The sequence below is a fragment of the Bombina bombina genome, unplaced genomic scaffold (assembly GCF_027579735.1).
Source record: "Bombina bombina isolate aBomBom1 unplaced genomic scaffold, aBomBom1.pri scaffold_496, whole genome shotgun sequence".
Lineage (NCBI taxonomy): Eukaryota > Metazoa > Chordata > Amphibia > Anura > Bombinatoridae > Bombina > Bombina bombina.
Genome location: NW_026511695.1, coordinates 290295 through 302342, shown reverse-complemented (window position 1 = coordinate 302342; position 12048 = coordinate 290295). Strand labels below are relative to the sequence as shown.

At 39.4% G+C, this 12048-nt stretch overlaps 1 protein-coding gene across 1 annotated transcript; it reads left to right on the top strand.

The window, feature by feature from the left end:
- Window positions 1-1573: 1573 nt before the first annotated feature.
- On the top strand, window positions 1574-11006 carry LOC128643909 (uncharacterized). Its single transcript, XM_053696681.1, has 2 exons — window positions 1574-2648; window positions 8122-11006. The coding sequence occupies exon 2, from the start codon at window positions 8130-8132 to the stop codon at window positions 10275-10277; it is 2148 nt and encodes a 715-aa protein (XP_053552656.1). The 5' UTR covers window positions 1574-2648; window positions 8122-8129; the 3' UTR covers window positions 10278-11006.
- Window positions 11007-12048: the final 1042 nt, after the last annotated feature.

Here is a 12048-nt window from a genome sequence, read left to right as displayed (position 1 = left end):
GCATGGTAATAAGTATTGGCGCACTAGATGTACTAGGGGCCTCCTGTGTGGGCAAAACTGGTGTAGACACAATAGGGGATGATGTAGTATCATGTTTACTCCCCTCATTTGAGGAATCATCTTGGGCAATATCATTATCTGTGGCATTACTGTCCTTACTTTGTTTGGACACTATGGCACAATTATCACATAAATTTAAATGGGGAGACACATTGGCTTTCATACATATAGAACATAGCTTATCTGAAGGTACAGACATGTTAAACAGGCTTAAACTTGTCAACAAAGCACAAAAAAACGTTTTAAAATAAAACCGTTACTGTCTCTTTAAATTTCAAACTGAAAACACTTTATTACTGAATATGTGAAAAAGTATGAAGGAATTGTTCAAAAATTACCAAAATTTCACCACAGTGTCTTAAAGCATTAAAAGTATTGCACACCAAATTTCAGAGCTTTAACCCTTAAAATAACGGAACCGGAGCCGTTTACAAATTTAACCCCTATACAGTCCCAGCTATAGCCTTTGCTGTGACCTAACCAAGCCCAGAGGGGAATACAATACCAAGTGACGCCTTCTAGAAACTTTTCCAGCAAATTTCAGATCCTCAAACATGCATCTGCATGTCTTGCTCTCAAAAAACAACTGCGCAGTAATGGCGCGAAAATGAGGCTCAGCCTACAACTGGGAAGGCCCTCCCTGACTGGAAAAGGTGTCTAACATAGTGCCTGCCGTTAAAAAACGTTCCCCAAGTTTATAAATGTGAATTATCAGCATAAACATGTATAAAATGCCCAAATAAAGCAATCGATTTAACCCATAAAAGTGTCTACCAGTTTTATAGCCCATATTAAGCCCTTTATTCTGTTTGCTTGACAAAGAAAATGGCTTACCGGTCCCCTTAACCCCTATACAGTCCCAGCTATATAACTAGAAAGGCCCCCAGACTAAAAAAGGTGTCCAACACAGTGCCTGCCGTTTTTTTAAACATTCCCCAAGATTATAATGCCAATTATTAGCTAGAATCTGCATAATATGCCCCAATAAAGCAATCGTTTTAGCCCATAAAAATGTCTACCAGTTTTTAAGCCCTTTTTTAAGCCCTTTATTCTTTTATGTTTGACTAAGAAAATGGCTTACCAGTCCCCATGAGGGGAAATGACAGCCTTCCAGCATTACATGGTCTTGTTAGAAATATGGCTAGTCATACCTTAAGCAGAAAAGTCTGCTGTTTCCCCCAACTGAAGTTACTTCATCTCAACAGTCCTGTGTGGAAACAGCAATCGATTTTAGTTACTGTCTGCTAAAATCATCTTCCTCTCACAAACAGAAATCTTCATCCTTTTCTGTTTCAGAGTAAATAGTACATACCAGCACTATTTTAAAATAACAAACACTTGATAGAAGAATAAAAACTACATTTAAACACCAAAAAAACTCTTAACCATCTCCGTGGAGATGTTGCCTGTGCAACGGCAAAGAGAATGACTGGGGTGGGCGGAGCCTAGGAGGGATCATGTGACCAGCTTTGCTGGGACTCTTTGCCATTTCCTGTTGGGGAAGAGAATATCTGTAATAATGGCATGATCTGAATTCACATATGGTCTGGAAGGGGTATATATATATACATATATATATGGTATATGTATTCTACAAGAACTCAGCTGAATGGTAAAGAAGGGGTTAACTCCTCATTCAGATACTAGGTCACTATGGAATGTAGAAAGATCACATTACCAGACCCCCATCTGAGAAGGATGACCAGCTGGCTTAAGATCCTTTGTCTAAGGCTAATGCCATTCCCTACCCCCAAAGCACATGCAGGATGAAACCATATACTCTTAAAATTACAATGAGGGCTTGCTTATGAGTGACATCATCATTGTGGGAGGGATGAAAAACTTACAATAAAAGTAGCAGGAATACTGGAGTTCACTCTCTCTTTCACTCTTTTTCAATTGGAATGGTGACCACAGCTAACATCAGAAGTAAGTGATCCTTACAGACACATAATTTCAGCACACCATACTTTCACATAGATTGGGCAAATGTATTAGTGTAATATTGATGTATAGTTCACTGCTGAGTATTTATAAGTGATTTGCATATGTGTAATTTATATTTAATCTGCATATTGTAATAATGTTTAATTAGCCTCATTGTAATAAAAGTTTTGTTACTGCTGGAATAAGACTTTGTGAGTTTATGACCTTACAAGTAGTTTAAGCTAGTGATTGTGTGTTAATATTATATAGTGGGTATAATAATTCATAAGGGATTATTAAATGTAATATTAGCCTTTCACTAAAGTGTATAGCAAATAGATACTAAGATTTATAGAGTCTTAGGGACCATTTAAATGCAGTTATTTCATTGGCGAGCCAGCGAATTTTCTTACCAACTACACTTGTTTTAAGGGGGGACTAATCCAGGTTCTTTTTATAATACAAGTGTGATTTTTGGACGAAAATTGAACCTAGTTTTTGCTATACTGTTTTTGAGTTGAGCGTTTCAGCAGTAAAGTCTTTGGCCAAGACTACAGATCCAGAGAGGCATTACCTAAGGATCAGTTGAACCAGACGCAGAGAAAATCATATCGCGCAGGACGTGAATCTGATTTGCTGGCAGTCTGAAGACACTTTAAAGTGTGAGTATGGAATTAATTGTTAAATATGCAGAATGTAGCACATTTGAGCCTGTTGTTGATGAAAATACTGACATAGTTAAAAGACTGAAAGATGTGTGGTTGCAATGTGAGAATGAGAATAAGCTTATTGATAAAAAAAGGTTTTGTTTAACAAAAGAAAAATCCAAATTACAGAATTGCATGAAACTGTTGTTAGCTATCAAAGACCAAATGAATAGAGCAATCTTTGAACATTCTCCCCCAATAGCCATGTTAACAGAGATCAATTGTAACACATTAGATGAGAATTGCCCCACATGTGGGGTAAATGCAGAATATATTAATACTTTAGAAGAAAATTATGACGCAAGAGGCCAACTTATTGCTTCATTGAGACAGGGACTTGCAAACTTAACCCCTGTTGCAGTATTAAATGAGGACAATGCATGTGTGTCGCAGGAAGATGGGGCACATGTTGATGGGGGAAGGGTGCAAAGCCCACATGTTGATGGGGGGAGGGTGCCTATTCCACACAGTGAGGAAAGATTGAATCACACACAAAATACAGAGAGCACACACATTCCAATACTAACCCCACAGATAACTAGGCCAAGAACATTAAACACAGAACATCAAACAGATACTTTATCACTAACACCCAGTGTAAGATCCAGGGGAAGAAATTTAACTCAATCGCAAAATTTACTTTTTTCTACCACCTCTGCTGAAACATCATCCCTGGTATCAACTACCCTTATAAAACAAGATAGAGATAAAGTAATGAGACAACTGGTAAAGTTAAAACCTCTCTTTCCAGTGTATGATGTTAAAGCAGATGTTTTCACTAACATGTCAAATTTTGAGTCTGCAGTAAAACAATACATGCTGTCACATAAGGAAGCATGCTTTTTGTTAAAAATGTGGCTTCCAGGCAGCATTGCAGCTAGATTACAATCACCAGTTGCAGGCCCAGTTAATTTGAACACAGATTGGTTTAAGGAGGATAAATGGGGTTCAGATGGGGACAGATTAAAAGCTGTTTGTAAACTAGTGACAGGGAGTAGAGATTTGGACAGTCACTCTCTTGCAGAAATGCAAGTAGCATTAAATGATGACCCATGGGTATTTGCAGCTAAATTTGAACAATTATATAGACTGACACACAGAATTTCACCAGAACAAACACCTCATGATATGTTGCAGTATTTAATTAAAAAATTCACATATTTGGAACCTAGCATACAAATGATGGCTGAGGAAAAGAATACACTAGAGGGTGTGTTATCTATTATAGGTAAGGCTAGGCAGAACATTTTAAAGAAAAAGAACACAGGGCAACACAGAATTGCTGTGGTAACCACTAATGAAGGGAAACAAAAATATTCAGAGGGTCCCTTCAAAGGTACTTGCCATTACTGCAATAAATATGGGCACAGACGAGTAGATTGCAGATTCTTAAAGAGAATTCAGAAGGAAACTGAGGGAGGGCAGGAAAGATTACATCCCTCTGCACCTCCAAAAGAAAGCTATGCACATAATTGGGTAGGGAAAAATAACAAGATTAAGCCCCCAGATAAAACAGGACAGGAATACACCGCAAAGCTTAGGCCTGGTACTAATCTGTATGGCCCAGCGCATGAGGCTTTGAGAGTGATGACTGTGGGGGGAGGGGAAGTGGGATATCATGAAAAGAATTATGAAAATAATTCTCCTCTGATATCCTGCTCTGACTGACTACCTCAGGCCCTGGATGACATGGTCCCTATATGTAACACCTTTAGGGATCATTCTGGACGTCCCTGTGTCTATGGTGTGATTGAGGGCCATCGCACAAAACTCCTCATAGACACAGGAGCTTCAGTAACTTTGACAGACTTACCATTAAGTCCCCCACAAGGGACAAGACAGACATTTCTTGTGGGACTTGGGGGATCCCAGTCCCAAGCATCCCTTATCCCAAATGTGACTATGACACTAGGTAATCAGTGGACTAAGGAAATTCCCATTTGGCAGAGCAAAAACACAGAGGGTACAATACTTGGTGCTGATATAATGAGATCAGAAGGGATGATAGTGGACCTATGTAACAATGTTTTGTGGAGGGATACTAGAGGGAGAAAACCTGTAATATTAGATGACTCTTACATCAGTCCCATAGCATCCATTGCATCAATTCCTTCAGAAAGGGTGTGGCCGGATACTGAAAGTCACCCTGATTTGAAGAGATTGGTCATGGATTTCCCTGACATATGGGCTCAACATAAGAATGATTGTGGCATATTAAAAGGCATTGAAATCAATATTGTAGGCCCTGACCCCCCTCCACAAAGACAGTATCGTTTTCCAGCAGAAGCTATTGAACCTGTGAGGCAAATTATTAGTCAGCTTGAAAGCCAAGGGATAATTAGGAAATGTTCCTCCTCTAATAATTCTCCTTTGTGGCCAGTAAGGAAAGCAAATAATACTTGGAGGTTAACTGCTGATTTTCGTATGGTGAATAAAGTTACCCCACCTGTTACAAATCTAGTTGCTTCTACTCCTGAAGTGGTATCCAAACTGAGTGCCACATGTAGGTGGTATTCTGTTCTGGATATAAGTAATGGTTTTTGGAGTGTCAGACTAGCCCCAGAGTGCCAATATAAGTTTGCTTTCTGCTTTGATAACATGCAATTTTGCTTCAATTCGCTTCCTCAGGGCTTCCACAGCTCGCCTACATACTTTCACCAAGCATTAGCAGAGGTATTAAAAACATTCTCAGTCCCAGAAAGTATCATACAGTATGTAGATGATATTTTGTTACAAACAGAGACAGTAGAGGAACATTTGGAGCGGCTGAATGAACTGTTTGGCTTGATTGCTGAATCTGGCCTCAAGTTAAACACTTCGAAAGTACAATTAATGAGACAAAAGGTGACATTTTTGGGAGTATCAATACAAAGGGGTACAAGATGCCCTACTAGAGAACGAGTTACAGCCATACTTCAGGTGCCCAGACCTTTGCATAGGCAGTCCTTAAGACAATTCTTAGGCTTGGTAAATTTTTCTCGTGATTTCATTGAAGGGTTTGCTGAAAAAGCAAAACCTCTCTATGATCTTTTGAAAGGGGAGGATGTTGGGAAAATTCCTTGGAATACAGAACATGAGGAAGCATTTAAAGTGTTAAAGGAAGGTTTAGCATCAGCCCCTGCCCTTGCCACAGTGGAGAGGGAGGCCCCTTTTGCTTTACAAACATACACATCTGACACTTCAATTTCCACAGTCCTACTGCAGGAGAAGGCTGAAAAATGGAGGCCTGTTGGCTATTTTTCCAGGCTTCTTACTCCAGTAGAGAAAGGTTATGACGCATGTATCAAGGCTTTGTTAGGGGTGCATTGGTCAGTTCAGGCTACTGAGCATATAGTGGGATTTGGGAAGCTCATCCTCCAAACACCACATACCCCTATAAAGCTGTTATTGGAGAAATCATTAAGTGGGGTTTCAACACAAAGAGTGACTAGGTGGTTAATAGATTTGCAACATCGTGACATCACTGTACAACACAATGCAAAATACACATTACCCCAACTAATGCACACTCAGGGTGAACCCCATGACTGCACAGAGACATTCACACACAGGGAATCGCCTCATAAATTGTTCAGGGACAAAACTTCTCCCCAGGATTTACAAATTTATGTAGATGGCTCAAGATTTTGGCAGGATGGTCAATTTAATACTGGTTTTGCTATTTGGGTCCCCTCGCAACAATTAGCTCTTAAATTTATGTTACCAAGATCATTCTCAGCACAGAGAGCAGAATTAGAAGCCATTTCTATGGCTTGCCACAGGTTTGACACACAAGACATTTGTATATACAGTGACAGTGCCTATGTGACCAGATCACTGACAGAGTACTTACCAATTTGGAATCTAAGAGGAATGGTAGACTCAGCAGGCAAACCATTGTCACATGTTCAAGCCCTTAAGAAATTGGTAGATTGGGGAACACAGCACCCATTGCAGTCAGCTATTGTTAAAGTTAAGGCACACACACATTTCACAGATGCACATTCACAAGGGAATGCACATGTGGACATGTTAGCCAAACAGGCAGCTGTAGATGGGGAACCATGGCAATCAGATGAGAATGACAGTGAGACACAGGAAGCATGGAGAGAGCATGTTACATCTAAAGATACAATGGTACACATAGCAAAGATTACAATGGTAGATTCAGAGGTACCTGATTTGAAAACAGAACAAGCTAAAGATCCTAACCTTTTCCCTCTGTTACAGGAACAGCAAACACTCCCAAATGGTTATTCAATTTGTAATGGGTTAATATGTTACTCTAATCCCATTGATCCACAGGCTAAATTGGTTTTTGTGGTCCCGAGTCATTTGCAGGGACCTATAACACAGCAAACACATTCTTTTCTTGGGCATATTGGGCAAAGTGCATTAGAGTACCATTTAAGGCAAAAATTTCATTGGCCAGATTTAGCAGAAACCTGTTTAAAATGTGTACAAGAATGTTTAATTTGTGCTCAAATTAATCCACGCCCTAAAGGTCAGAGACCCATTCTCCAGAGAATACCAGTAGCAGATGGCCCCTGGAAAGCTATCCAAATTGATTTTATAGGCCCACTTCCACTATCAAAGGGGGGTCTCAGGTATGCCCTAGTAATTGTAGATATTTTTTCAAAATGGGTTGAGGCTATTCCACTTCGTTGTGATACTGCACAGGCTACTGCCAGAGCACTGTGGGAACATGTTTTCTCAAGATGGGGGTTTCCAACACTCATTGAATCAGACAGGGGTACACATTTTACAGGTCAGGTAATGCAAAATCTCTGTGCCCTACTGGGAATACAGACAAGATTTCATGTACCATATCATCCACAATCCTCTGGTATAGTTGAGCGCATGAATCGCACATTAAAAACAAAATTGTCAAAAATGCTTTCCCAGTATGGTAAATCATGGGTCACACATCTTCCAGCAGTTCTAATGGTTATTAGAGCTACACCATCAAATGCTACCAAGTGTTCTCCCTATGAGCTCATGACAGGGAGAAAGATGGCATTAGGCCACCCAGGTGAACCACAATTGTCTACTCCCTTGAGAGAATCTGTGTCTAGAGATCAATATCTCTCCCAAATTCAGGAGCAGTTGAGCTCACTGCTAATTTTTGCTGCCTCTAATATGGCCCCAACAGATTGTAAATTTTCATCTACACCTCAAACACCTCTGTTTGAGAAGGGGGGATTGATCATGATTAAAAATTTTCGCAAAAATTCTCCCTGGGATGCAAATTGGGAAGGACCTTATAGAATTTTGGACAAATTGGGTAATACTGTAATTAAAATAGAAAGATCAACCCCTGGGAAAACCAGAAGGCAGCCTGGTTACAAATGGGTCCATGTTGACCAATGTAAATTGTATAGAGGGACAGCTGTCCCAGATGTAGATATTTCTGCTAAGAACTGATATTCTCTTAATCTTTTTTTGACAGATTTCATTATGTGGAGCCTGAGAGGAATGATCGCCACAAACCTATTTGTATTTGTGTGGGTGTTATTGCAAAAACTTCCAATCTGTGACTGTAATGAACTGTCAATCACAAACCTCACAAGGAGTCGTAGATGGAGCTCAAGCAGCATCATCAGAGGATGGACAGGCTTATGGAGCTCTCAAGACCTTCACAAAGATTGTTTGGGAAAATTGACTTTTAATGTGGGTGGGAAAATTGAAATATTTGCAGAAAAACATCAAGACAATTTAATTGGTTTTTGGAGGGTCAATCAGGGTAATAAAGTTGAATGGGAATGTAAGTGGGTGGCTTGGGGAAAATGGACTGTAGGTCTGGTGGGAGAAGGTGTTTCTGTGTCTACAACATTTACAAATCCTATTCACACTATAAATGGCGATAACTATAATATAACCAAGGTTATATTTGAACAACAAATTGGAGAAGGGATTAATTGGAGGGTTACAGCTGCCAACTTTGGTGGAGGGATTGAAGTATACTTAAAAATAGACCAAATAAAGGAAACAACCACATTTACGCCTTTGATCTATTCTACTTTAATCACTACACCAAAGATGAAACATTATGACAATACTCCAATGTGTAAGGGGAAAAGTGTTGTTTCTAGTGGTCCATTTCAAACAAGTACAATCAAGCCAACTCCAGTATTGAGGGATGCCACATTCCAATTTATCACGTGGAAGATTAAAATAATAGATTGGCTAGTTTCCACACATTACCAAAATTGTTCCAGAATTACTGCCACTATGGAAAAAGCATTAGTTAAGTGGGCAGAAGGTACTAGGAGAAGGACTAGGAGGGATATCATGGATACAGTTTTGGGAGGTGTGGGAACAGGGCTAGGTGTGGTAAATTCCATTGACATATCCAGCCTAACAGCAACCTTACAGTCTCAGGGGATGTTAAATGCAAAAGGGATTCATACGCAACAAATGATAAACACCCTGGTAGAGACACTGACACAGACAGTCATTCAGGTTCAGGGTCCTGCCATTCAACATACAGAGGAAATACTGATAGGAGTAATTAGTAGGTTAAGGGAAGTATCCTGGGATTTTGTGTGTATTTCCATGCAAACAGAATTATCAACTGACTTTAAATTAATAGCACAGGCTATGGAAAATAACCATACACCTTTGGGAGGGTGGGAGCAGTCTGTTGTTAACAGTTTTGCATCAAAACACAGAGAATTATGGTTAAACAGTTGGTTGGGCTGCAGGGAAAATATATGCAGGGCTACTTCACTTGTGCCCACTAGTGGTACCTATCAGAATGTTTATCATTTGTTTTCACTAGGAACACCTGTCACAGAATCTCATGTTTTGCATCATGAGTTAGAGTTCCCAAATTTTATATGGAATGGTTCCCATATGGAACAGGTAGATATGTCTGGCTGCATAAGGTTTCCTTCTAAAATTTTATGTCTACCCAACCAGGCAAGAATAATTTTTGATTCCTGCTGGCATAATCACTCATATTGCAATGGTTTTGTGGAGAAAGTTAATCCCCAAGATATGATTTTTCCCTTAGGACAAGGAAAGGTGTGTTTTGTTGCATTGAAGCCTAAAGATGAAGTGCATGTATGGTTTGACAGGTGTAATTCAAGGGAACAAATCACACCAGGGATTTATTGTATTACTGGGTACCCTGTGAGGATAAGTTCACTACAGTTTAACTTCACTGTCCCACAGTTACTCACATATAACGCTACCTTGGGGGCTCCACTCATAACCCCAATATTAGTAGATGATGCACCTTGGCAAAAATGGGTAACCTTATTGCAAAAAGACTCTGTGTTACTAGAACATCTTAAAAATTTTGGGGAACGTGTTCATGTAAATTTCTACCATCAGGAACAAGAACTACAAAGGATTGAACATACTTTTACGGAGATGTCAAGTGCAACCTGGTGGCAGAAATTAGCAAATTCCTTTTCGAAACAGTCATCATGGGGTTCTGCATTGGGAAATCTGTTTATACATCCATTTATAATCATATTATTTATTTCTATATTATGTATAATTATTCAAATTTGTATGTGTTGTTATTTAAAATCATTAATTGCACGTGTATATCACTTATATTATGGTATGCGAATGGAAGCGTCTTTAGTACACTAATATAGCCATCACACATAGGTGGGGTTAGGAATCTTCCATCAGATTCACTCATATAAAACAACCATTGGAATGGAAGGGTATGGTAACCTCCATTGCCAAAAGGGGGGAATGTAATAATGGCATGATCTGAATTCACATATGGTCTGGAAGGGGTATATATATATACATATATATATGGTATATGTATTCTACAAGAACTCAGCTGAATGGTAAAGAAGGGGTTAACTCCTCATTCAGATACTAGGTCACTATGGAATGTAGAAAGATCACATTACCAGACCCCCATCTGAGAAGGATGACCAGCTGGCTTAAGATCCTTTGTCTAAGGCTAATGCCATTCCCTACCCCCAAAGCACATGCAGGATGAAACCATATACTCTTAAAATTACAATGAGGGCTTGCTTATGAGTGACATCATCATTGTGGGAGGGATGAAAAACTTACAATAAAAGTAGCAGGAATACTGGAGTTCACTCTCTCTTTCACTCTTTTTCAATTGGAATGGTGACCACAGCTAACATCAGAAGTAAGTGATCCTTACAGACACATAATTTCAGCACACCATACTTTCACATAGATTGGGCAAATGTATTAGTGTAATATTGATGTATAGTTCACTGCTGAGTATTTATAAGTGATTTGCATATGTGTAATTTATATTTAATCTGCATATTGTAATAATGTTTAATTAGCCTCATTGTAATAAAAGTTTTGTTACTGCTGGAATAAGACTTTGTGAGTTTATGACCTTACAAGTAGTTTAAGCTAGTGATTGTGTGTTAATATTATATAGTGGGTATAATAATTCATAAGGGATTATTAAATGTAATATTAGCCTTTCACTAAAGTGTATAGCAAATAGATACTAAGATTTATAGAGTCTTAGGGACCATTTAAATGCAGTTATTTCAATATCCCACAAGTAAGGATGACGCCATGGACCGGACACACCAATGTTGGAGAAATAAACTTTTAAGTTAAAGTTAGAGCATTTTACAAATTCAGCTATTTCCACTCAAAGTCAGCTTCACAGTTAACTACTGCAGTAAAGACCATTTACAGTGAATAAAACTCATAGAAATTATATATTAGGGCTGTGCGATTAAACTAAAAAAAATGTTCTTGCGATTTTAAAATCACAAGTGTACGATTTATTTTTATAAATCCCCGCTTTCAAATCCCTGTTTCAGCAGGCGTGCGTCAAATAGCGCTGCCCTATATTAAATAAGTTTGCACATTCATAACAAGGAAGGCACAGTCTGCTGGCTGGCATGCATGGGGGCAAAGTGCCATGAGGAGCACACAATGGCATTACATGACACAGGACCTGCACTCTCGCACAGCTGAAGGGGCCCACTGTACTGGGAGCGCTAGCAGTTGCTGCAGGTGACGGCAGGGCGCTGGGGATGCCTGTGTCGTCTCTTTGGCACAGATTGGCGACGTCAGCAGCGGGTGAGCATTCAGTAAAGGGGTGTGTAGGTGAAGGTTTTGTGAGAGTATACGATGTGTGCGGGCACATTGTGTCAGGGTGCACCGGTATTTTTAACACATCCACCAATCACTTGCACCCTCACTCATCAGCGCTACACTGCTCCATGCTGCCCACTGTATGTCTGTATGGTACCTATATCCCCTATATGTGACCTCATAATCCTATTGTATGTCTGTCTGGTACCTATACCCCCAATGTGACTTTAAAATCCTACTGTACATATGTCTATATGGTGCCTATACCCCCTACATGTGACCTCATAATCCTACTGTATATATG

Coding starts and splice junctions, on each gene's coding strand:
- LOC128643909 (XM_053696681.1), top strand. CDS start 8,130: ATGTGGAGCCTGAGAGGAATGATCGCCACAAACCTATTTGTATTTGTG.